At 45.8% G+C, this 27,353-nt stretch overlaps 1 protein-coding gene and 1 pseudogene across 1 annotated transcript; one reads left to right on the top strand and one right to left on the bottom strand.

Moving 5' to 3' along the window:
* Positions 1-3,774: 3,774 nt before the first annotated feature.
* On the bottom strand, positions 3,775-26,031 carry CDRT4 (CMT1A duplicated region transcript 4). Its single transcript, XM_032280220.1, has 4 exons — positions 25,811-26,031; positions 21,038-21,123; positions 5,835-5,909; positions 3,775-4,292 (listed from the first exon to the last, which is right to left on the bottom strand). Exons 3-4 carry the CDS (start codon positions 5,863-5,865, stop codon positions 3,865-3,867), a joined length of 459 nt encoding a protein of 152 aa, XP_032136111.1. The 5' UTR covers positions 5,866-5,909; positions 21,038-21,123; positions 25,811-26,031; the 3' UTR covers positions 3,775-3,864.
* On the top strand, positions 9,791-10,494 carry LOC116553086 (annotated as a pseudogene).
* Positions 26,032-27,353: the final 1,322 nt, after the last annotated feature.

Below are 27,353 nucleotides of genomic sequence, written 5' to 3'. Positions count from 1 at the left end.
TCTCCTCCTTCCACAATTATCTAGTCAACTAGGGAGCATGGGCCTACATCTAGGGAAGCTTAGACAAGCTCCAAAATGCAAAAATGTGAGCAGAGAGCTTGGCACACTGAGGGCCATCTTTCTTCCTCCTAGAAGTTAGTACTTCCAGGACTGACTCTGCTCTCCATAAAAATCCTCCCCATTGGCAGACACACAGAAACAACCCCAAGGGTCAGGTTTTTAACTTGCCTGAAATCCTGTGGCTTGTCACATCCCTTTGTCTACCAAAAATAATAGAATGCTCTGGGTGGCTGACCAGTTGAATCCAGAGAGGAAGTGAATGGATACCATGAGCTTTGCTGGGTCCCAGGCAATAGAAGCTTCCTAGAAAGGCCATAGATGGGGTTGGAATTTCCATTGGCCCTGGAATATAGGGCCTGGGAGACAAGAGAGTGTCTTGACACCAATTCCAAGGTCCTTTCCATGCCATCTGCTGCCCTGCAGGGTGTGCTACCAAGAGTGGGTACCTGTATATTCTGCCCTGTCCCATAAAGAAATCAGATCATTGTCAGGTTCAAGGCAGAGAATATGGGGGTGGCTTTAAACCCCACCTCACATGAGATATTCCTTCATCCCTATCTGGCCTTGCCCAGCACGCTCCCATGTTCCCACATACATGCTCAGTGCTGGGGACAGGCCCAGCTTAGCCATGCCCTACAATCTGGGACACTGTTGTGGTACTTCCAAGCACCACAGTAGCTGGCTGAAGTCTTGGGTCCCTGGTGAGAGACAGAGGGAAGGGGATGTGTAGAGAAAGAGGAAGGCGGAGTTTTTCCTGATTACTTGACAAACGAGCCCAGCCCTTAGCTTCGGCCCAGGCTCTGACAACATCAGATCACAGTAAATCTCAGGTCCCTGTTTATTCCCCTTCCCCGGCTCTACCTCCCCTGGTTTCTCGATCTGTCGACTCTTATCTGGCACTGATAATGTGTGGTCTCTGAAAATGCGCCATTTGTTGTAAAAGTGTGGGGATTCCAAAAAGCCTCCAAGTGACTCAATCGAGGCTGAAAAGGACCGCATCGTCCAGATGTGTACATTTGCTTGGACCCAGCTCGCAAAGCACTTTAACAATCTTTTCACAATCGCTGTCCACATGAAGCGAGGTGGCAGGGCTAGCATTCCTTCTCCTAGATTCTCCTCTTCCCGGACACATTGTCAGTCCCTGGTTGGGATTCCAGCAGGAGAGCAGTGCTGCTCCATGAGACTCCTCCACTGCCTCTGAGGACCCCCTTTAAGACCCAAGGATCAAAATCCCTACCTCAGGGTACCCGTCTTGTTCTCCCTGTTCTATTAAAAAAAAAAAAAAGACTAAGGGACTAGTCATACTGTGCTGGTCTCATTTCAAAGTGGCTCTTAGACTTGCTGTCAATAAAGTCGACAACTCCTCTGTGTTTAGGTTAGAGACCTCCTGGGCCACCCCCAAATATCTGGCTTGCCCACATCTGCACTGTGCCTTTGTTTATGCAGTTACCTCTTTGAAGGTTTTTTTTTAATAGTCTGTCTCTCTTTTTTTTTTTTGAGATGCAATTTCAATCTTGTTGCCCAGGCTCTAGAGTATAATGGCGCCATCTCGGCTCACTACAACCTCCACCTCTCAGGTTCAAGTGGTTCTCCTGCCTCAGCCTGCCAAGTAGCTGGGATAACAGGTGCCCACCACCACACTTGGCTAATTTTTTTTGTATTTTGGTAGAGATGGGGTTTCACTGTGTTGGCCAGACTGGTCTCAAACTCCTGACCTCAGGTGATCCACCTACCTCGGCCTCCCATAGTGCTAGGATTACAGGTATGGGCCTGTAATCGCCTGGCCTCCTGCAGCCTCTTATCTGTCACACAGACTAATCTCCTTTAAGACATGCTCCCAGGCCACATCTAGAGAGGCTGCAGAATCTGGAACTACTTGATGTCCTAATAGCCCCTGCCAATATGAAAATGACCAGCAGGCTCTGTCATGTTGCTGAGGTTAAACTTCAACTGTTTAAACACCAACCGAGGAATTTGCAAATGGGTAAATACCACACTCTGTACAGGGAGCCAAAAATCTGCTCAAAACAGCTGCTCAATATGTGTCAGATGGGGCCTTAGTTACAGAGCAACACAGACAGACTAACAAAATACATATTCTGATGTTTCATGAACCTACTACGTCAGGGAGGCTAATTGAAACAGCTCTCCTGCCAAGCAGAAAATTCCATACGGAGAGGAGATAAATGAAGAGAGGCTGTCGGCTGCGGAACATCAGAGAAAGCCAGGTCCCTCTGAGAGATGTAAGTTAAATATGTTTAGCATAACCTGAGCTACCCCGGGCCTCTCAAGCTTGGACAGACAGATGAGGTTACATTAGGAATAACCTGCATTCCACTCCATGCCCTGGCTGCCCGTGATGGACTTCAGGCCTTAGTAAGGGCTCCATGTCTATTTCTGGGAGTGCCAGGGATGTCTCTTGGTTTCTCATGAACGAAGCTGCTCCCGGACCTGGTATTGAGAGGTTTTTCTCTTGGAGGGCAAAAAGAAGTGGCAGTGGGGACCAGGGTGTCCCCTGCTGAGAAATGGAGAGCTCTTTTCCCCTGCACTTCTCTGAGGTTTGCCTTGTGGAGCTGAGTGCCTGGGGAAAATGCTCCTGGCAGGACTCCAGCTGTTATTTGTCAGAGGACAGCTAGGATTGGTTCACCCATGCTCTGAGTTGGCCCCAAAGCAAGCTATGCTGAACTTTTCTCCATCTCCAAGCAACCTTTGTCTTCACATGCAAGAGGGATCCAGTTATGACAGGCTGACCCAGCTGGTTTCCTGGGTCTGAGAGATATAGGTGACAGAGACTGGCCAGGGGTCGTGTTTTTCAAGCAGCTTCAGGAATGGGATCACTCAGAACCCAGCTGAGAGCTAATTTTCTCTTGGCTTCAAAATCCATCCTATGCTTGGAGATGCTGGGGCTGGAATTCTACAAACCACATTCCAGTTTTGTGCCCTGATAGGCTCTGCCCACAGGGTGCACTAGCAGGAATCTGCAAGACTAAAGGAGGAAGTAGGAAGTGGCTCCTTGTTCACTTCCTGTTTGCTTCCTGTTCACTTGCTATCAGCTTCCTGTCCGTGCCAGGAAGGTTGCTAACCCTAGGAGTGCTTTTTCTTCACCAGGGCAGTGGCAACTCCTTCCTGAAAGATTTCAATGCAGTTTTTGGTTTTCCCAACACTCACAAAAGCAGCCTCATGGTGGTCCCCTCAGAGACACCAACAAAAGAGCTCCCCCATTCAGAGGCCAGGGCACCAACACCACAAGGACTCTCCTCCGAACTCAGAGACACCAGCTCGAGTTGTGCGGCATCCCCACTCCCCCACCTCAGAAGTCTGAGATTCAGTCCCGTATCCTTTCTCCAAGCAACTACCTTTCAATGAGTTCCCGAGCCTCAAGTGTGATGCCTCCACCCTGTGGTGTTACCTCCATGGATACCTTTGTATTCCCTTCCTGCCCTTTTCCGTCACCTGGTTAATCGTTATTTATATTATCTCTAATAAAATAGCTGGTATGATATCTGTCTTCTGCCTGGACCCAGACAAATCACCCATATTTTGGTGCTGAGTATCTGTGGCAGAGACTGCAGTCAAGCACTGCCCAACCCCTCCAGACAGCAGTGTGGGAGAGCACACACCCACCTACCTACAGCCCACATTCTGATCTGGTTTCTCTCAGCCAAGCTCTGCATGAGCAAGAGCAAGTTCAGATTTAAAGGACACCGTGAAATGCATGGCAAATAGAGCTTTATTGCTGTACATTCTTGGGGGATGGCTGCAGGGACCCCTGGCTAAAAACATTTGTGTGTTTCTCCCTGTTGGTCAGTAGCGAACTGTAGGGAGCATCCTCATCACAGGCTTTCGGGCAAAGATGATCTTGTTATAGTTTTCAGTGGGGCCGTCTCTGGAATCCGTATGTAAGTGCGTGGGTTCTGGGATCATGGTAGGAGCCATGGTCGATATTGAGTAAGCGCCCCACATTGATAACGTGGATTCTGACAGCGTGTCCCTGAACACAACTTCACCGGAAGACTGGGACAACTTTCTCCTTTTCAGCTGAATGACGCTGGAAGGCTTATTCTTCCTGGATGCCCAGGAGCTTTCCTCGAGGGCACGCATGCATTCCAGTTCTCTGTTTTTGCTCTTCTCAATGAGTCTTTGCACTGTCTGAGAGGTATAGGTGACAGAGGCTGGCCAGGGGTCATGTTTTTCAAGCAGCTTCAGGAAAAGTCCAGTGTTTTCTGTGAGTCCTACCAGCAAAGAGAAATGCAGGCCATTTAGAGGCAGTCACAGGCAATAGCTCAATTCTTCAAAAAACGGGAAGGCAGGAATCAGATTGTGAGGTCCTCTCTATTTTGCACCCCTTGTATTCAATGGGAACAAAATCCAATTCAATGTGGGGAACAGAATGACATCCTAGAAAGTATATCAATTAAACAGCGACAGAATGGTAAGAACCAAGAGACAGAGTCAAGCAGACTTGATTGACTTTAAATATTTGCATAACCTCAAATTGTTTTACCCCTGAACTTCTACTTTTTTTCTTTAGTCTGAGGACTAAAGAAAGTACAAGGGCTTGGAACAGTACAGCTTGGTGCTTGAAAGCATGGGTTTTGCACTTGGCTGCTCCAAATTCCTACACTACCCTCTTTATAACTGTGAACCTTGAAGAAGTTTCTTAACCTTGCTAAACTTCAAGTGCCTCATCTGTAAAATGGCGATTAGAATAAGACAAAGTCCATGGAGCTTTCTTGTGGATTACAGATAACTTACATGCTTTTAGCACAGTACTTGACATGTAGCAATCCGTAAATGGTAGCTAAACTTTCGGCTATGCCTCCCAGCCTAAACTATTTCATTTAATCCTAGTTACACCTTATAAGGTAGGTATTCTCCCCATTTAATAGAGGATGAAACTGAGGCTGACTAGCTTGCATACCCAACAAGTAGTGGGTTTGAATTCGAGCTTAACAAGACTCAAAGAAAATAAAGCTTTTCACTATGGTTGTTGGCCAGATGTTTGGGGTGTTTGCCGAAAAGGGCGGATGTTGCTAGAAATTCAACCCACTAGTTTAAGCAGCCTGTTCCTTTACAGATGCAAAATCATGGGCGTGTTGGTCCTTCCCATCTTTCACTTGCAACATCACTCTACCTAGCAGAAATGACTCAATTCCTCTCCTGCAGCTGCTACCTTCCCCTGTGTTCTTATGTGATGCATTCTTTCCCTAATTCTATATTTCTCTGATCATTTCAATTGGAGTTTTGCAGGGAGGGGAGTTAAAAGAGTCATCTTGCCATCTCCAAACTAAATGCAGTTAAAAAAAAAAAAATGCTGTAAATAGGGATAATCAAGTGAAGATGTAGGTCGTATAGTTACTCCCAGGCTGCCTCATGGGTGTCCAGGGGCTGGAGCTTGTCTGAGGATAGATCTATCAGCAAAGAACGTGCCTTAGAAGGATTCCATCTCCCTGCAAAAGTCATGTGTGATATTACCTCTCACTAGAGAATTCCCAGCAAGGCCTCTAAGCACAGACTATTCACCCTTGCCGCCTCCAAACAAATGTAAAGATCTTGTGGGACAGGGCATTTGCATGAAACTGGCAGAGTTCAAACTCAAATGCCTCAAATGCCTGGAGCAAAATGAACGGCAACCCCCTTCCATCTCCTGAACGTGCTGTGTTCTCTGCCAGCATAACGAGAGTGGCTGTCCAGTGGCCTCTTCCCACTGCAAATCCTCCAACCCTAGCCAACCCCAGTGCAGGAGCTTCCACTGGTAACGCTCCCAATCCTACCTTCTTCTTTCTTCATTCTTCTTGCATCCATCTTCTTTTTAATATTTACTGATTTCTTAATATAGGTCCAGATTCCTACAGGAAAATATACTTGTTAGCCAGAGCCTCCTCAAACTGGCCTGAGAGGAACAATTAGTAGCCACCCTAGGGGGTCCAAGACCTATGGTCTCTGCATAAAGCTAAGATGACTTCACCTCCTGAGAAGAGGACATGTTTTCTGTGGAGCTGGAGACAAGCCAGGTGAGCCCTGCCAAGGCTTGCAGGCATGCCTTTGCTCAAGAGCAGTGGACTGTCATGACAATCTCTGGGTGTCCTGCTTTCCAGTCTCCTAGCCTTAAAGCAGAGAGTGCTGGGCAGGCTGGGGGCTGTGTGGAGACAGGTCCACAGAGGGGAAGTGAAGAAAAAAAAGTCCTCATTTCAAAACCTTGCTATCTCCTCTACCAGAGTCCAAGTGTGGTCACATTACCTACAAGTGCAACATCCAACCTGCACCTCTCAGCCTGGAATCAGGGAGAGAATGTAGCAGAGATGGGCAGCTGCCAGGAGTCAGCTACCAGGGCCTCAAGCCCAAGCTGAAACATGGAAGTCTTAATGTTCTATGCAGCCAGGCTGGGAGGAATTCTGATGGAAACCATGGTGTAGCGGTTCTCAAACTTGAGGCTGCATCCACCTGGAGAGCTTGTTAAAGCACAGGTTACTGGGCCCAACTCCAGAGCTGCTGATTTAGCAACCACTGTTTTAAACCAAAATGGGGAAAGAAAAAGAAAATACTGGAGATTTGTAAGATTACATTATTAACTACCTAGAAACAAGAAATGAGTCCAAGAGACCCTTTTGGTTCCTTTCCAGCTCTAAGACACATGCACATATCTAAGAATTCATTATGTTTCTATGTTCAATTTTGCCATCTCTGTGGCCTTTAAGCACTTAAAAGTGCCGTGAAGCATTTCCACTATCACCTACAAATGCCCATTGAAAAAGAGTCTCAGATGCTTTTGAACAGCTCCCAGATGATGCTGGTGCTTTTGATCTGGAGGCCACACTTTGAGAACCATGGGTCTAAGACTGTGCTTCTCAAATTTTAGCAAGTACTAGAATCACCTGGAGACCTCGTGCAACTACAGATACCCAGGTCCCACCTTAGAGGTTCTGATTCAGTAGGTCTTTTTTGAGGAACTGAGAATTCCCATCTCTAAGTAACTCCTAAATGATGCTGATGTTGCTGGTCTGTGGTTCATACTCTGAGGAGCCCTGGTTTAGACTGAGTAGTGGGGTGATGGCTGACTCTTTTCTTCATGGAACACTCCTCCGAGATAAGCAGTTCCCAGGTTTGCCATCCCTCTTTTTCCCTAATCAAGGAACTATTGTGGAATGCAAGTGAGTGTGTCATTGATAGGGGCAACTTTAAATTCCACTGTTTTTGTAAAGTAAATTATTCAGATATTTTAGGATTTTGTTATAACACATATAACAAAGGATGGCAACCTGGAGATGCATTCAGGCTCCAGAATGTCAAGCCTATTTAGAGCCAGATCTTATGGAGTCCCTGCTGTGGGTATCAGTGGTAATCTTCCACACCGGTGCAGTTCTAGAAGAATTCACAATGTCACTATTTTGAGGCTAGGGAAGAAATAATGCTCAAATAGTCATTTAACCTAGACTTTCACATCATAATTTTTTTTTTAATTGTAAGGTAAAACATCTTAGTTCTCCTTCTAAGACCTACCATAGGCCTCAGAATTTAAAGTCACCCATTCCAAGTCCCCATAGAGCATGGCATGCAAGTGGCCACCCAACCTGGGCCTGTCTACCTCTAATGAAAAGATAGTTATTTTCTTGTCTTCCGTATTTTGGCACTGTTAGACATTTCTTCATCTCAAGGTTGGGTTACCCACAAAGGGAAGCCCATCTGACTAACTCTCTGTGAAACCCTGCAAGCCAGAAGAGAATGGGGGCCAATATTCAACATTCTTAAAGAAAAGAATTTTCAAACCAGAATTTCATACCCAGCCAAACTAAGCCCCATAAGAAAAGGAGAAATAAAATCCTTCACAGAGAAGCAAATGCTGAGACATTTTGTCACCATCAGGCCTGTCTTACAAGAGCTCCTGAAGGAAGCACTAAACATGGAAAAGAAAAACTGGTACCAGCCACTGCAAATACATACCAAATTGTAAAGACCATCGACACTATGAAGAAACTGCATCATGCTCATGAGTAAAATAACCAGCAAGCCTTATAATGACAGGATCAAATTCACACATAATGTAACCTTAATTAAAAATGGGCCAAGTGCTCAAATTAAAAGACACAGATTGGCAAATAGCAAAGACTAGGAAACAACTCAAATGCCCATCAATAATAGACTGGATTAGGGAAATGTGGCACACGTACACCATGGAACACTATGCAGCCATAAAAAAAGATGAGCTCATGTCCTTTGCAAGGACATGGATGAATCTGGAAACCATCATTCTCAGCAAACTAACACAGGAACAGAGAACCAAACACCTCACGTTCTCACTCATAAGTGGGAGCTGAACGATGAGAACACATGGACACAGAGAAGAGAACATCACGCACAGGGGCCTGTCAGGGGTGGGGGCTAGGTGAGGGACAGCATTAGGAGAAATACCTAATGTAGATGACGGGCTGATGGATGCAGCAAACCACCATGGCAAGTGTATACCTATGTAACAAACCTGCACGTTCTGCACATGGAGCTCAAAACTTAAAGTATAATAATAAAAATAAATAAATAAATAAATGTCTTCATCTCCTAATCTGTAAAATACGATGTCAGATGGTGGAAATATGTTTCAGCTGGCAATAAATTTGGGGGATTTGGGAGTCATTCCTCTTTCATCCTTGCTTCTAAGTTTCTAGTTGATGAACCCTGAATCCTCGGGAAAGCCTGGTCTCATCAATCATTTGTTTGCACACTTGTGTGCATCTGTGTAACCCACCATCCTGCTCAGAGCCTCTGGCCAGGACTCATCTGACCCCTACAGCCGCGCCATGTGGCTGATAGGACAATTCTACGAATGGTGGGTTTTTCTCATACCTGCCGAAGCAGGGACTAGGAAACTATAAAAAGAACCAAAGGAGAAAGCGTTTGAGATTGCCTCAAAACTCACAGGGAGGACTTGTTTGTTTGAAAATAACAGGAGACAAATAGTTGACATTAAGTCTGAAGAGAAGCTGTGGGCTTTTATAATTTCCTTCAATTCCAGCACAAAGGTTCCATTTTGTGTCCCTGTAAATGAAATGCAAACCAGCAGTCTACAGACAGAAACGGCATTGACGGGAGGGGCAGAGTGGTGAAGCGGCTTTCTTGTTTCTCCTACAGACACAAAGCCATGTTCAGACCACTCTTTCAGGGCCGGCTCCCCACTCCCCTACTCAGTCTCTCATCCCACCACTTTCAGAATCTAGTCTGATAGACCGAGTTTGTAATTCAGTTACCTGGAACGTGAAACAATCTTTCAACCTTGATCATCTTCCTTAACTTCCTAGGGCTTCAGTTATCACTTGCAAAATGAGGATAAGAATGAATGAACTCCTGTCCCAGAGAGACACAGTTTTGTTGTGTTTTGTTTTGTTTTACATTTTTGAAACAGGGCTTCACTCTGTCACTCAGGCTGGAGTGTAGTGGCACAATCATGGCTCACTGCAGCCTTGAACTCCTGGGCTCAAGCAATCCTCCTGCCTCCGCCTCCTGGGTAGCTGGGACTATAAGCACACACCACCATACCTGGGTAATTCTTTGTTTTTTTTTAATTAGAGAAAGGGGTCTTGCTATTTTTCCCACTATGATCTCAAACTCCTGGGCCCAAGCTATCCTAACAACTCTGCTTCCCACAGTGCTGGGATTATAGGTGTGAGCCACAACACCTGGCCCACAGTTGTTTTTAAAATGTCTGGAAATTGCTTTTTTTGCCGTGTCTACTGCGAGAATGGACACCATTCTCAACAATCAGACTGTCAACATTCCAGAAAATGTCAACATTACTCTGAAGGGCCGCACAATGATGGTGAAGGGCCCCAGAGGAACCCTGTGGAGGGACTTCAATCACATCAAAGTAGAACTCAGTTTTCTTGGAAAGAAAAAAAGGGAGGCTTCGTGATGACAAATGGTGGGGTAACAGAAAGGAACTGGCTACCGTTGGGAGTATTTGTCGTCATGTACAGAACATGATCAAGGGTGTTACGCTGGGCTTCCCTTAGAAGATGAGGTCTGCGTAAGCTCACTTCCCCATCAGCGTCGTTATCCAGGAGACTGGGTCTCTTGTTGAAATCTGAAATTTCTTAGGTGAAAAATACATCTGCAGGGTTCGGAGGAGGCCAGGTGTTTCTTGTTCAGTATCTCAAGCCCAGAAAGATGAATTAATCCTTGAAGGAAATGACATGGAGCTTGTCTCAAAATCAGCAGCTTTGATTCAGCAAGCCACAACAGTTAAAAACAAGGATATCAGGAAATTTTGGGATGGCATCTATGTCTCTGAAAAAGGAACTGTTCAGCAGACTTGTGAATAAGATCCAAGAGTTGTCCAGCTACAGGAATAAGATGCTGGATGATTCCTGAGACCTACTTGTGATGTTTAAATGATGCAATAAAAGACCTATTGATACAGAAAAAAAAATTTTGTTTGGAAAGTAAAATGCTTCCAATCCAATGGTACCCAAACTCTGCAGTACATTGGAATTACTAGGGATCTTGGAAAAACACAAATGCAGGCTCCCACTCCCAACATCGTGATTTGACTGGAATGGGAAGCAGTATAGGCACTGGAATCAAAATAATCAGAAATTTCCCAGGCGATTTCTCTGTGCAGCAAAATTTGGGAACTGCTGTTCTAGAATTTGAAACAAAAAAACACTGCAGATTTATGAAACAGTATTATTAACCACTTAGAAACAGAAAACGAGCTGGGCACAGTGACTCATGCCTGTAATGCTTGCACTTTAGGAGGCCAGGGCAGTGGACAACTTAAGGCCAGGCGTTCGAGACCAGCCTGGCCAGCATAGTGAAACCCCATCTCTACTAAAAATGCAAGAATTAGCTGAACACAGTGGCAGGTGCCTGTAATCCCAGCTACGCAGGAGGCTGAGGCAGGAGAATTGCTTGAGCCCAGGAGGAGGAGGCTGCAGTGAGCCAAGATCATACCATTGCACTCCAGCCTGGGTGACAAAGAAAGAGTCTATCTCAAAAAAAAAAAAAAAGAAAAGAAAAGAAAAAAGAAATGAGTTTACTGGGGCACTGTTCACAATAGCAAAGACTTGGAACCAACCCAAATGCTCATCAATGATAGACTGAATAAAGAAAATGTGGCACATATATACCATGGAATACTATGCAGCCATAAAAAAGGATGAGTTCATGTCCTTTGCAGGGACATGGATGAAACTAGAAACCATCATTCTCAGGAAACTGACATAAGAACAGGAAACCAAACACCTCATGTTCTTACTCATAAGTGGGTGTCCCATCTGGACACAGGGAGGGGAACATCACATACCAGGGCCTGGGGGATGGGGGGCTAGGGGAGGAATGGCAGTGGGTGGGGAGATTGGGGAGGGATAGCATTAGGAAAAATACCTAAAGTAGATAACGGGGTGATGGATGCAGCAAACCACCACCATGGCACGTGTATACCTATGTAACAAACCTGTATGATCTGCACCTGTAGCCCAGAACTTAAAGTATAATAAATAAATTTTTAAAAAAAGAAGAAGAAGAAACAGAAAATGGTCCAGAAGATCTTTGCAGTCCCTTTGCAGTCCGAAGACATATGCCTTCACTCAAGAATCCCTGATAGTCAGCACTGTACCTCAGGGGCCTTTAAACATTTAAAAGGGCCATGGAGTATTTCAACAACCACCACCTGACGATACCAAAATTGCCTTAGATCAAAGAAGAAGAACCAGTGGCTATAAAGTACAGAGCTAAGGAAACTGTGGCCGCCATGGGATTCTCATGCAAATCTAATGATCTCACCCTCTCACCACAAGCTGCACCCTTATCTCAGGAAACCATCTTGCAAAAGGATTTTACGGATTCCAGGCGGCATTGATGGATTAGTGCTCTGGCACAAATTGACCCCACTCAGACTTTTTGCCCCACTAATGCTGTGAAAGTGGTGTCATTTACATAGTCATGACCTGTGGATTATTATTTCAATCTAGTGTTGTTTAAACCGTGTCCCACAGAATGCAATAATCTCTCCTCCAGATGTTAATAGGTATTACTTAAAGAAAAAGAAGGGGCCTATGGCAAAAACCACCCTATAAAGCCACACAGATTGTTTAACCCGGGAGTCGCCACATCATCTAAATTGTTGTGCAAGATTGCACCCCTGCCCTCAGTCAACTAAGTCAGAAAAAAATTGCCATGGTAAAAAAAATTCCTTTGGAGCTGGATTTTCAATCTGTTATCTGTTAATTTGTCCTGTAATTCTCCAAAAGGGAGATTGAATGGGCAGCATCCCCTAATCTCATTTGACCAGGCATCATTCATTCATTCATTCATTCATTCATTGGGTGGGTCATCTTATGGAACTAGAAACCAGTGACATATTTGCGGTGATTGTGAAACAATGGTTCTTCTCCTGCTCTTGTTTTGGAATTTGCAGGGCCTCAGAGAATGTTATGGAGTAAGAGGATAGAATGATGAACTTGCTCAGGGTATCGCTGGGTCCTCAAGGAATCACCTCCTCTGAAATCAGCTGCAGAGTCCCCAGAACTGTTCCTAGGCAGAAGAACAAGCTCCACGGGAAACAAGACCTGAGTTCCCTCTGTTCACTGCTCCAGCCTGCAAGGCTTGTCTGTCTCACCTCTCACTTTTCTCCCTGAGCCATCCCTAGGCGTCTTGCCTGGCCCCAGAAGCAGAATCACATTTTCTCAAACAGGAACCTGATGCAAAGCCTCATTTCACCTCTGCATTTTGTCCTCCTTAACCTTCCAATGTCCTCCCCTTTTTTTTTCCTACCCTCTGGCCACTCCTCATTTATTTTTTGCTAAAGAGGAAGCGCCACTAAAGCCAGAAGTGTCTTGAAAAGCTTATCTCTGAGATCTGGAAAGACACTCCTAGTCAAGCACCCACTTAGGAGACAGAACGTGCGGTTTCTGTGCCGATCTCCAAATGGCCGACAGGAGACCCACAGAACCTCATCCCACAGGACCAGCACAAGCGCTGACTCCCTGAACTTCAAACTGAGAGGCGCTGGGAAACAGTGTGCACGCCTACAGATTCTCCTCACTCTCTCCACTTCTTTACCTGCCCCCATCCCATGGAAACTCTCACCATGGCCCCACCTCTACCAAATGGGCTCTGCGAGGTGCCCACGAGAAGATGTCGGTTTGTTTGCCTTTAGTGACACAGACACTGGGAGCATTGGGAATCCTAGAAATGTTAAGACAAAGGGGAATGGGAGTGGGAAGGGGCAAGCTGGTCTTTCGAGAAAAAAGACATCTCTCTCCTCTCCCTATGCAATAACACGCTGGACACCTACTCTTCCTCCCCAGCACCCCTCCCCAGAAACAAACACACACACGCAAGAAGAGAAGTAAGCTCATTACCCCACTCTCTTTAAAAAGTCATGTTGCATACAGCGGGCCACTTGGTTGTGTTAGCATGTTCTTACCTAGACCATGCCTCTTTCTGGGGGATCAACTGTCTCTAACCACATCAGGACGGGGAGGTGGGAGTCTAATCAGAATTGCTCATCTTCTAACACAGACTTGGTATTACTGATTCATCACTTATGATAGGAAGGAGGGGACATGTTGCTTCTTGATAAGGCTTTTATATTTTATTTTCTGTAACGATTAGACGTGTACATTGAGGGCATTTTATTTTCCAATGGTGAAAACACAGTTCAAGTATCTATGGCCATTCAACATATATTCATTCATGCACGCATGCACACATGCACACATTCCAAAAACCTATCCTGAGCTCCAAACATTACTCTTCTGAGAGGGGCAGCTCCCGTACTCACCCAGGACCCACTGTGGATTTTCCACATTTGCCTCTTACTTTGGGGTCTCCCCTTCTCAACATCAAGGGTCTGCAATGCAGTTTTCCCAGGCTAATAAATCCAAACTAATCTTTGTCATCTGTGTTATAAACAAAAGCAGCGGCCCCCCAGTACATAGGCCAATACATGTTCCATCAACCACTTGGCAGACAGGTACTGACTAAGCATCTCAAACACCAGGCAAGCACTGAGCCTTACTTAGTCCAAGGAGCTCAGAGCCCCATGAGGAAGACAGACCACCAGTTTCCTAATTCAACCTGGGTGGGGAGGGGTGTCAAGAAGCAGGTTCATGAAGAGAATGTGGTTGTGCTAAATCTCAAATGACAAAGGAAATGATGGGCAGTGGGCATGGCTTAAATGCCAGCCTCAGTGTTTCCAAATCCTGAGTGAAGTGTCTCTCCACTCAGGACCCGTGTTCTCCTTCCAGCATGCAGATAATACAGGCAGCTTCCAGTGTGTTTTCCGCATGCGAATTATAATGTTGAATTGTCTGAAGAAACACTTCGAAAATTCACTGCAGGAAGAGGTATTAGGTTTTTATACCTATCAGGGACAACCATGAATCTGAATTTTATATTTATCCAAGGAATATTCTATTATAAATATTAAGATCAGGTGCAGTGGCTCATGCCTGTAATCCTAGCACTTTGGGAGGCTGAGGAGGGCAGATCACAAGGTCAAGAGATCGAGACCATCCTAGCCAACATGCTGAAACTCCATGTCTACTAAAAATACAAAAATTAGCCAGGCATGGTGGCAAGCGACTGTAGTCCCAGATACTTTGGAGGCTGAGGCAGGAGAATCTCTTAAACCAGGGAGGCAGAGGCTGCAGTGAGCCGAGATTGTGCCACTGCACTCCGGTCTGGCGACAAGAGTGAGACTCTGCTTCACAAAAAAAAAAAAAGAAATTAAACTCCCACTCCAAGATGACATATGAAGGCCCATTAAGCATAAAACTCATGTGGCCATTATGTATTGATCTATTAGCTACAGATCAAGTTCCAAATTTAAAAATAGAATTTCCAGAATAAGCCAGACAGGCGTAATCAGAGGAGAGCTTTTCAATCTTTTTCTTCCATGGACATTTTTGGGATAGGCTTGTACACTGACAGGCTTGACAAGTAAGAAAGATATGCAGAAACAGGCAGCAAGAAAGAGCCCTACAACTCATATTCAGGAAAGCAAACATGAAAGGCTTTAAGCAATTTGTGCTCAGAGACCCTCTCTCGGTCTGACAGCTCCTGAGCAATGCGACCATTAAAATGTGTGGCCTCACAATGTCTAATCGATGAGGAAAAGGAAGTCCTGCTCCACTGAAACAATAGGGACATTGTGGACCTGGAGAACACACAGGGGAAACAACCAGGCATTTCCCAGGACTGCGCTCAATCAATGGGCCGGGCCACCCCTTTTTAAAGGCTCACAGCACTAGGAATTCAGACCTGTGCTTGTTTGGAAGAAGGTGACTTGCATTTGAGACTTTGCCTAGAAGAAAAGCAAGTAGCTGCCTTCTGTCTGACTCCATTATTCCATCAGCCTATTGAGGGTTTGTCCTCAGTGGCAACAGTTCCCCAGGGCATGCCAGAAAGTGAGAGAATACATGCATCACCCATTGCACCCAACTCTTGAGTAATAAGAAACCCCCAAAATCTAGTCCCAGAAAAAAGTTCCCCATTCTCGGCTCCCATCACCAAGACCTCACCCCCACACACACTTATGCATATGCATATGCACACGCACATAATACATGTTTACATGCACACACGTGTGTACATGCACGCATATTCACACACACACACTCAGCTCTCGACTCCCTACACTAGCCAAGAACTCATATATTTGCCCCTTGGCACATTCTATGCCTTTGCCCGGAATTCTCTTTCCATGCTCCACTTCTAAGGAACTGCGCATCCTCCAAAAATCCCGGACCATAGCACGACCATGCAGAGAACACTTCTCTAACGCTTCCAGGAAGGGAATCACCAGGAAGGGAATCACTCATGTGCTCTCAGAGGAAGGTAAGAATGACTGTATTATAAATAGTGTGTGTCACAATTATGTTGAGAAATTGCCAGAAAGCCAAAGGTGTGGAGCTTTACTTACAGCCTTGGGTAAACTGATGAAATTGCATTCAAAATCTGAAAAGCTGAGGATAAGAAGCTGAAATGTGGAGACACGCAGCCTCTCTCCCTTCTGCCGCAGACACCCCTGGGACTTTCTGCCAAGAGCACTTTGTTAGGTCATCACCAGGGGACATGCTCTCTCTCCTGGGCCCCTGCAGCCTCTCAAAGAAGGGTTGTCCTGGAACCTGGAGGCAGTCACTTTCCTTACCCACGACTGCCACCCTCAAACCATTTTCCTTCCTCCTCCTCTGATCCCGTGCCCCGGCTACACCACTGCCTCACCTGCCTGGTTGCTGCCAGCTTCTGAGCACTGTCCTCTGCCCCTCAGTCCCTGACAACTTGAGCTCCAGGCATGCTGACCTCCTTTCGCTGTTACTGTGTCATCATCGTGGCTTCTTCAACGTCTCCTGAATGATCCGTGCAAACCTCCAGCCCAGCAGTCCTCGACCTGCCCACTTCCAGTCACCGGGTCTTCCTCTCAGCCTCCATCGCTGCTGCCTCTGTGATCAGCCCATTGTTCTTACCGTCCCCCATAAACACGCTACATCTGAAATCTAAGCTGCGAGCATCTCACTCTTACTCTTCCCTCCTGTATCCCTCCAGCTCAGTCCCCAAGCGGTTCCCAGTCCAATTCCTGGATTTCAATCCACTCACCCTACCTCCCCCTCAGTCTCCCTTTTGTGTCCCGCTTTCTGCTTTATCTTGTTGATACCCCACAGCTCCTCATTATGGTCCCTTGCAAACAACCTGAACCCCTTATCCCTCTCCCATGTGCTATGCAAACACATATTTGCCTGGCAAAGCCTTAATACCAGTTCAATCCATGTGTGGGGCTCTTTTGGGTGCCACCACCTCAGCAACTAAACATGGTGGGAGACAAACACCACTGTGCCGATGGGCCCCACATGGAATAACAGCTAGCAACTCTATGCCATGTGCTGCTACCAGGGCACACGCTAAACATCTTACCATATTAACTAGTTCAATCCTCACAAAATCCATATGATTAGGTACTATTGCATTAACCCCTTTACAAGGTCACACAACGATTCAGTGACAAAAAACAGGAATAGTCCTCAGGCAGTCTATCTGCAGGATCCTTTTCTTTATAATTCCACACTCTTCCCTTTTTTTTTTTTTTTTTTTTTGGAGACAGAGTCTCACTCTTTCACCAGGCATCAGGCTGGAGTGTAGTGGCGCGATCTCGGCTCACTGCAACCTCCGCCTCCCAGCTTCAAGCAGTTCTCCTGCCTCAGCCTCCTGAGTAGCTGGGACTACAGGCGTGCGCCACCACGCCCAGCTAATTTTTGTATTTTGGTAGAGACGGAGTTTCACTATGTTGGCCAGGATGGTCTTGATCTCTTGACCTTGTGATCTGCCCACCTCAGCCTCCCAAAGTGCTGGGATTATAGGTGTGAGACACTATGCCTGGCCTAATTCCACACTCTTAATCCTCTATCTCCAAGTCAATCAACAGAGCTAGTCCAACCAACACTTCCGCTTTCCTACTCTTTTCCCTTTTCCACTCTCCAAGCAACTATTTCTTTTTTAGCATTATATTTATTTTAGATTCAGGGGTCTGTGTGCCTGTTTGTTGCATGGATATATCATGTCATGGTGGAGTTGGGCTCCTAGTGAACCCATCACCCAAAATATTGAACACTGTACCCAACAGGTAATTGTTCAACCCTCACCCTCCTCTCTTCCTCCTCCCTTTTGGAGTCCCCAGTGTCTATTATCCTCACTTTTATGTCCATGTGTACACATTGTTTACCTCCCAGTCATAAGTGAGAACATGTGATATCTGATTTCTGCTTCTGAGTTAGTTTACTTCGAATAATGGCCTCCAGCTCCATCTATGTTGTTGCAAAGAATAGTCTTTCATTCTTTTTTATGGCTGCATAGTATTCCATGGCATATATATACCACATTTTTCTTATCCAGTCAACCATTTGTGGACATTTGTGTTGATTCTATGACTTCACTATTGTGAATAGTGCTGGGATAAACCTATGAGTGCAGGTGTCTTTTTGATAAAATGATTTCTATTCCTTTGGGTAGATTCCCAGTAGTGGAATTGCTGTGCCCAATGGTAGTTCTATATTTAGTTCTTTGAGAAATTTTCATACGGTTTTCCATAGTGGTTAAATAATTTATATTCCTACCAAGCAACTATTTCAAACCTCCTCTTCACCTCCTTCTCCTTTCATTGTAGATTAATGTCTTTTTCTTGCCCTGCTTTAAGAAAAATCCAAGAATCCCTCAAGCACTCCCTCCCCTCCTGCCATCACTCATACCAACTCTCCACCATACACTCGCCTGCAGTCTGCCTTCTTTCCTGTTACAATGAATAAGGCATCCCTGTTCCTGTCAAATAACACCTCTCCACTTGTACCCCAGGTCTCTCCCCCTCTACCTTCCAAAATGCCATGGTCATAGACAGAGCTGAGCGCTCACTTTCACGTTCTTGAAATGTTCTCCTACCTGGCCTCCATGATGCCACAGGAGTGGATTCCCACCAACATCACTCAGCAAGCTGCTTCTCAGTCTCCATTGAGAAGTTCTGGATCCCCTTCTTCTTCTTCTTTTTTTCTTTGTTTCCACACATCCCCAAAGTGATGTCAACCAATTTCGTGGCTTTACATTTCATCAATACGCCAAATCTAACTAGATTGACTTCTTTCCCAAAGTCCAAAGAAGTTGGAGATATATAGATATATAGATATATATCCAACTACCAATATACTACATCTTCATTTGTATATCTAATAAGCTCTCAAACTTTTCATGGTTCAAAAACACTCTTAACTTTACTCCATAAAAGATTTCTCTTTGGTCTCTTCCATCTCAGAAAGAGGCATCATCATTCATCGAATTGCCCAATTCAAACATCTAAGGTTTCCTTTGATTCCTCTTGCTTCTTCATTCAATATCCCCAGCCCATTATCTTCCCACAACCCCAACCCACCATGATTCGATTTCTCTACACCACCAGCCTCCTCCAAGACATTGACATCTATTAACTGAACTACTGAACAACTGCTACTGGTCTCCCTGCTTCCACTCTCATTCTCCTATGATATGATTTGGCTGTGTCCCCACCCAAATCTCATCTTGAACTATAGCTCCCATAATCCCCACATGTTGTGGGAGAGATGCAATGGGAAGTAATTGAATTATGGGGATGGGTTTTTCCCATGCTGTTCTTGTGAGAGTGAATGAATCTTACAAGACCTGATGGTTTTATAAAGGGCATTTCCCCTGCACATGTTGTCTTCCCTGCTGCCTTGTAAGACGAGCCTTTGCTCCTCCTTCACCTTCTGCCATGATTGTGGAGACCTCCCCAGCCATGTGGAACTGGAAATCCATTAACTCTTTCCTGTATAAATTATCCAGTCTCAGGTATTTCTTCATAGCAGTATGAAAATGGACTAATACACCCTACAAATCCTTCTCCAAAGAGGACCCAGAGTGATTATTTTTAAGCATGATCAGATTAAATCATCCCCCGCCTAACATTCCCATGGCTCTCCCTCCATTTAAAAGCCAATGCCAGTTCCTTATGCTGGCCTGCAAACCCTCTTTGATCTGGCCTCTGCCTCCCCTCCCAGCCTTAGCCAAAACGGCTCCCCCCATCCCCCACTGTGCCCGGCCACATTGGGCTTGCCTCTCTTCTTTAAAAACATCAATCTTGTTCCCACCTTAGGGTCCTTCCCCAGCTACTGCCTCTGCCTGGGATGTACATGTCCCTGATCTTCACATGGTTTGTTCCTTCTGATTAAGTCAGGATTCAGCCTAAATGTCAACCCCTCAGCCTTCCCTGATGACCTAACATTACCACCAGTCACTATCGCATCTCCTATTTTAATCCTCTGCCTAACACTATCCCTGCCTGACATTTCTTATGATTTACGCATTTATTTTATTTTAACCAACTAGAATATAAGCCACATGAGAGCAGCAATCCCATCCATCACATTCATTGCTCTGTCCCCAGGCACTTGAGTCAAAATCATCAGATAAATGGACGTTACTGCAATTGCCATAAGCAACTTCTCCTGGACTCTCCAGGGATCACTGAAAATGCAAATATTCAGCAGTGGCACACTTGTATGGAACACAAATGAAAACCACAGACTGGTTGACTAGACAGTAGCTACTACTAGAGAAAGTAAAATGGCAAAAGATGAGACATTATTTTGAGAACTATGACAAACAAATAGAGTCGTTGTAAAGGCCTGGGTTCAAATCCCAGCACTGCTCTTTACTGCTTTTAAGTGGGCACATCTATTGCACTATCTCTGTCTGAGCTTTAAGTTTTCCCCATCCATAAAACGGGAATGATACACCTCCCAGTGGGATTATTGTGAAGACTGAATGAGACATCGCAGGTGCCCAGTAAGGAGCAAGAATTCAAGCACAGAGACCCATGACAGTCCTGGATTCAGGCTTTGTTGAAAGAAGAAATGAAAGCCGGTCTAATATGAAGAAGTCCAGGGGACCTAAATGTACCAAATTCTAACCCAAGCTCTACACGGCTTCCCCTTCGAACCTCCATTTCTATTCTCACCTCATCTAATATGTGCTCTTACCAGGCCCAGGTGTCATTGCCACCAAATGCAGCTCCATGGGTATCTTCTGTATGTTGTTAACAGATATTAACTGCTTTTTCACATGCATGGAGTTTCCTTCCTCATAATGATTATAAATTCACACACATGGTCCCTCCTCTGCATGCCCTTCATATCTCCTTCCAGGATTGCTCCAGTGATATTTCTTTTGAGAGGTTGGCCCAGGCCTCTAGGTGGAATAGACAGGTCCTTCTCTGCTCCCAAGTATCTTATCTAAACCGTATCTATCAGGACCATCTAGCCTGTTATGTGTTATTTTGTTGGTACATGTCTCTCTTTTTTTCTCTTTCTCTCTCTCTCTCCTTAAATTGTGTTTTTAAGACTCAGAAGTGAGATCTTTAAATTCCAGGCAATTCTTGGCCCAATGGGAGGACAGACTCTGTTCAAAACCCAAGGCCAGACTTGCTTACCTTGTTCTGATTAGCTGGCCTTCCTCTCTTCTCCCAGCTAAAAACTCTTTCTTCAAGCCTCTGATGCAACTCATTTCACTGGGTCCCTGAGAAACACAGAATGAAGAAGGTTAACTGGCAAAAAATGTAATCTAATTTAACTAAGATGAATGATTTGGGGATGAAGGGAGAATCAACACTTAAATATATAACAAATTGTTGCCCACAATTAAAAATTAATATAGCAATTGTCCATTCTTCAGAAGTCACAAAAGATGTTCCTTGAAATTGGGCAGAAACATTTAATTATTTGTTTCAAATGAGTCTTTCTAGGCACAAATATACCCCAATAGTATACGATGAAACATAACTGTCCACATAGAAAATATGTGTGGGTAACATGCCAGGAAATCCTGAAGTTCTGACAAAAGGAGTTTTTGTTGAGTCAGAAATCCAATGAAACAACAAGGTTTTAATGTGTCTTCTTGGCATGGCGGAGGGCTGCATCAAATACTTTTAAAATCCAGTTACAGGCCCTTCGTGGAGTGTGTTGTGTGGTATCCTCTCCCCAACAAAGGCCTAGCCTTTGAAAACCACCCTCATGCAGCATTGCAGAAAAACCATCCTCTCCTTACTGTTCTAGTGTGGTTCTGCAATATTATTCTGTATGGATTTCAATATCTGAAGATAGTAATTGATAGGAGAATTCACCAAAGTTTCCAAAACAGTAAAACTGCTTATAAACAATTGTTTGAAGCCGGGCGCGGTGGCTCAAGCCTGTAATCCCAGCACTTTGGGAGGCCGAGGCGGGTGGATCACGAGGTCAAGAGATCGAGACCATCCTGGTCAACATGGTGACACCCCGTCTCTACTAAAACTACAAAAAATTAGCTGGGCATGGTGGCGCGTGCCTGTAATCCCAGCTACTCAGGAGGCTGAGGCAGGAGAATTGCCTGAACCCAGGAGGCGGAGGTTGCGGTGAGCCGAGATCGTGCCATTGCACTCCAGCCTGGGTAACAAGAGCGAAACTCTGTCTCAAAAAAAAAAATAAATAAAAATAAAAAAATAAACAATTGTTTGGGAGAAAGTGTAACACAGACTTCAGAGCACAAGTTCAAGATAGGTCAGTAACTTAGCCGTGTGACCAGGAACAAGGAACAAGATAGTTAAAATTCAGAAGTCCCAGTGTTCTCAGCTGTTAAGCAGAGGCAGTAAGACAAACTACCCTTAGAGTGCCATGAGGATTTCATGAGATAATTCATATACAGATTGAGCAGAGGGCACAGGGCACAGGCACATGGTAAGAGACTATTGGCTGGACTGCTGCCATCATTAAAACGCGGGATGGCGATGTCTGCTGCAATGCCAAAACAATGCAGTCCAATGTTCAGGCTGGAGAAATTGGTACCAAGACACATCTCGCCAAAACTGAGTCACTATGTTGAAGATCAGGGAAGGGACTGGAGCCATAGGAGGTCAGAAGACAGGCTCAGGGGAGCCTTCAACACAACTGCTGCCACAGTGCTGTCCCTACATCTCACCCATCCCTCCCCAGCCACACTACTGTTCACATCCCAAGAGTCCTGTTTATACCATCTGCTCACTGAAAGGCATCTCCAGAGCCCATCCCTGAGCCCAGGAATCTGTCTGTCCACTTGCAGCCACATAAGTGCACAGGTTAACTGAGGGAGGTTTCCAACCAACAGGCAGCAACACACACAAGTGCACATGTACACACAGCCCTGAGCAGAACATCCATACAGTCACTGGCATGAGAAAGAGTCTACAAGCCACATACACATTCATGCATGAATGTGTACGCCCACACACAGGCACATACATGCATACACATGCACGTGCCTGTGCAGCTCCCTAAGTCACCAGTCGTGTCTGCTCTCCCTCACCCCAGCTTTGATGTCCCTTGTCCCAGCTGTGTTCTATTTCTCTTCTCAGATCATTGCAGCTCTGGTCTAGAATGGCTTAAGGAGCAAAACTGAGCCAAGAAGGTTTGCCAGATTCCTCCTGCAAGTAACCTGTAGACTCAGGTCTGCAAACAGCATCAAGGGGCTGCAAGGTGGAGCACAGAATTCAAAGGTAAGAGAACTCACGTTGAAACCCCGCTTCACCTCATTATGTCTAATCTTGAGCAGTTCCTTAGTCTTTCTGAACCTGTTTCCTCATCCCCAAGATGGGAAACATCCTGCCCTATGGGATGTGATGATGATCCAGTTGATGTAAGTAAAAGTATTCCGTGATCCATAAGGAGCTTTGTAACCATTAGCTTTTCTGGTAAACACCAAGAACCCTGAACTATTGGTATAAATTCTATTCTGTGATTTATGGCTGGGGGTTCATTCTGGAAACAAGAAACCTAGATAACATTGGCATCCAACGTGAGGACTAGATGAACTCTAGAGAGAGCAGAGTGTCACATGGTTCAGAGAGTGACAGAGACCACAGGGAAATGGAAAGCCACTGTGGATGCTGTCTTGGGTTCATCTGCTTTCTTTGGAGTAGAGCTGGGATGGGATGGGAGAGTGGATGGTAAATGTAACTCTTAATAGTTGAGAAACTTGGGATTATTTGCCCCTGAGAAGCCTCTAAATGCTATGCCAACAGAGCTATCTACCTCTCAGGAGGAGTAAGGGTGAACATGGAAATCATTTTCCTCTGCCCCTCGCAACTCATATATTATCAGAACTGCAAGGGCGACAGAGCCCATGGGGTGAACAGCAATTGGGCCCGTAAGGTGTGTCCTAGGCAGGCTGTAAGTTACCTCCCAATAATCTCACATCTTGGTATTCACATCCTTGTGAAATCTCCTTCCCTGAGTATGAACTGCATCTAATTACTCACTTCCAATAAACAGAATATGGTCAAAGTAATAGAATGTCATTTCTGAGATTAAGTCATAAAAAAGTTGGCTTCCATCTTGAGTACTCTCTCACACTCTCTCATTCCTCTTGAGGGAAGCCTGCTCCCATATTACAAGCTGCCCTATGGAGAAGCCCATATGGCAAGGAATTAAGAGGGGTTTCCAGGCAAGAGGCAGCAAGAAACTGGGGCTTTTAGTTCGACAATGTGTGAGGAGCTTAATCTTGCCAATATCCATGTGAGTGAATTTGAAAATTGATTCTCCACCTGTGGAGCCTTCAGATGAGACCTCGTCCTCAGCCAAAACCATGACTGCAGCATCATGGAGAGACTCTGAGACAGAGGCAGACAGCTAAGACACACCCAGATTCCTGGCCCACAGAAGCTGTGAGATAACAAATATTTGTTTAAGGCAACTAAGCTTTGGGGTGCTTTGTCACCCACCAAGAGATAACCAATACAAAGCCCCTACCAGACATCCCAAGGAAAAATCCCATTCACAGAACTGAGACAGAGAAGGGCTTCTCCTCTGGCAACAGTGGGAGAAATTTCACTGCATAATTCCTTCTTCCCCATTCCGTCTCTAGGGGACACCATTTCTATTAAAGTAAGGGAACCTATATGTAAGTCAAGAATTTAGGTCTATAAGTAAGGGAACCTATATGTAAGTAAAGAATTTAGGTCTATAAGTAAGGGAACCTATATGTAAGTAAAGAATTTAGGTCTATAAGTAAGGGAACCTATATGTAAGTAAAGAATTTAGGTCTATAACATGCTACAGAAACTAAGCTGCTCTTCTAACAAAGCAGACTTTGACAAGTCCATTTTGACGCAGCAGATATACTAGTGTGGCCAGAGTGATTCCAGGTAGGGTATGGATGGGGGGCAAGGTACAGGAGGAAGGCTCAGAGATGGAGTTGGGGTGCTTGCCTTGCACATTACTTGAGAGTTATAGAAAGTTGCCGTTTTCATGGTTTCTTTTGAAGGCTAAGTAAAAATGTTCTTGGCACCAAAATGGCTTTGTGCAAGTCACCAGATCAAAATGTCAGGTTCTATCATGGGACTATTTTATCCAAACCTACTGCATAAACACTGTTTGGGCCCCACCTAGGCCCTGGAGCCAGAAAGATTGCCACTAATCTTCCTTTCCTTACACACACACGCACGCACACGCACACGCACACGCACACGCACACGCACACAGGCACACGGGGCTCAAGAGTAGGTTTCCAGAATCCAACAGCACAGGGTCTAGAATGGAGTAAGTTTTAAGGCCATCACCCCTCCCATGCCTGAGTTGGATTTGGGCTGTTCTGATTCAGAGGCCGACAGCTGCCTGCCTAGAGGCTGGCACCTCACCAAAGACTCTGTGGAGCCCTAGTCATCATGGGGTCCTTTGGGAGTTTTTCCTGAATTCCTCACCAGCCCAGAACACAAGAATGCAGAAACTATTGTGCATGGTGGACCCAAAGAGTGCCTTTAATTTGGAATCGATCCTGTTTGTTTTCTGAAGCTTTCTGTATCGTTAAAGCCACTGATTTACCAACACTTAATAAAGGGGAGAGTGTTTCCTAGAGCCCTGCATGGTTGTGTGGTCAGAGATGGCAATAGTTACAGTTACCATCATCAGGTTACTCACTGCACAGCACTGAGAGATCGAACCAGGTGCACCAGGGACTGGCCCTTCCAGTCCAGCCTCCCAGCCCTCGCTCTACTTTGCCTCTCTGTACCTCGGTTTTCTCCTGAGTAAAAACGAGGGTTGAGGTCTGCTTCACCCTGTCTCCCTTCCAGCTCGAACCTCCCACATGCCTGTGAAACCTCTTGGCACAGCAATCCCCAGGAAATGGAATGCACTGGAGTTTCCTAACACATCCCACCGAATGAATTCCTTATGAGCCCAACTTCTGGGTTTGTACTCACCGGGAAAACACTGCAAGCCCTGACCTTCCAAAACCTCGGCTTGTTCACGTTCCCGGATGCATTTTCAAAAGAGAAAAGCTAACTTTTGCCCTCTAGGGTGGGAAATGTGAAAGGCACAAGAGCAGAGCTCTGAACTGAGACCACAACAAACCCTGCCTGGGCGTGGGGCCCAAGGAGCAGGCGCTAACAGCCTTTCCAACCGCAGGGTGGAAATTCTACACCCAGAAGGTGCCCAGATGCACCCTGCTTTCGTTCCATCGCCAAATGCCTTAAACCTGTTTCTGTCCCGTTGGAGCTGCAACGTGGAGCCAGAAATCTGGAAGAATTTAACACCCAGTAGATTCAGACACAGGAAAACAGTGTTCAAAGTAAACACTGGAATCCCTCCCTCATCACCCAGGAATGTGGAGCCAGCAGGGTCTGAGCTCAGCAGCTTCTCAGAAAAGCCCCCACTAAGCTGCTCTGCTTTTGGGGCCACAGACTGGGAGGGCCACAAGGGGCTCCACACGCTGTTTTCTGGCCAAGTCAGGGCCGGGGCTAGGAGGTCAGTGCGCAGGGCTTCTCTCCCATGGAAACATGAGCAGCGCTGCCCACAGCCTCCAGCTAAAGAACTCTCTGTTCCCCTACAGGACCCGGCCTGTGTGCAAAAGCCCCTGAACTTGTGAAAGCCCGAAGGAAACAGAGAGGGGCTCAGGATACTGCAAGACTTTTCCATTTCCTTTGCCTCCCAGCAGGCTGTGAAAGAGCCACTTTTCCTCGAGGAAGAAAGAAGGCCCTGTGTGCAGGGCGAGGGCGCAGCCCTTCTAACCAAAAGATGTGTGAGCTGCATGGGATGTGGCCACCAACATTCATTTCGCTTTTGCTGGGACTTAACGAATTCCATCTCTCGGCAGCCGTATGCCAGGGTCCCACCCTGTTTCCTCTGGCTCTGGAGAGCAGAGAGGAAGGACCTGCTTTACCCAGGGGTCTATAAGGAATCTCAGAAAGACACTGCCTTAAATCGCCTCTGTGTCACTGCATCACCTTTGTGACACCTTTGTGTCACTGTGTCCCTCTGCCTAAAATTTCACCTAAATTCCATTTGCGAAGATGCAGGCCTAAACCGAATTGTCGGAAGGTTTCTCACAGTCAGGGTAGAGAGGGACACCTTCAGATTAGGAAGGTTCAAGGAGAAGAATGCAGAGAGTGCAAAGAAGACCACGGGGCCACCTGAAGCTCTCAGTAGAGTACTGCTCGGTGGCGGGGCTGCTGGTGGCAGCAGAGGCAAATCTGGTCATTGTGAAGAGGCCAAAGAAACAAACCACTAAATGTCCAGCATGGCGGTCTGTCTCGTCCTGGCCCTCAGCCCTGCTGCCCCGACAGCCATGACATTCACCCATTCCTGAGCCCTGAGGGATCTACCACCGGAGGCTTATTAATCCATTCATTTAATCTGAATTACTGAGGGCCTCCTACTGAGCCACGTGAGCAGGAGGGTTGCTGTCCCTGCTCTGGGGGAGCCTGGATAATCCAGACCAGAGGCTGTCAAGGGGTGGCCCTGGGA

The sequence above is a fragment of the Sapajus apella genome, unplaced genomic scaffold (genome assembly GCF_009761245.1).
Source record: "Sapajus apella isolate SASKATOON/1434 unplaced genomic scaffold, GSC_monkey_1.0 scaffold12, whole genome shotgun sequence".
Lineage (NCBI taxonomy): Eukaryota > Metazoa > Chordata > Mammalia > Primates > Cebidae > Sapajus > Sapajus apella.
The sequence above is the reverse complement of the archived record's forward strand: the minus strand, read 5'-3'. Positions and strand labels throughout refer to the sequence as shown.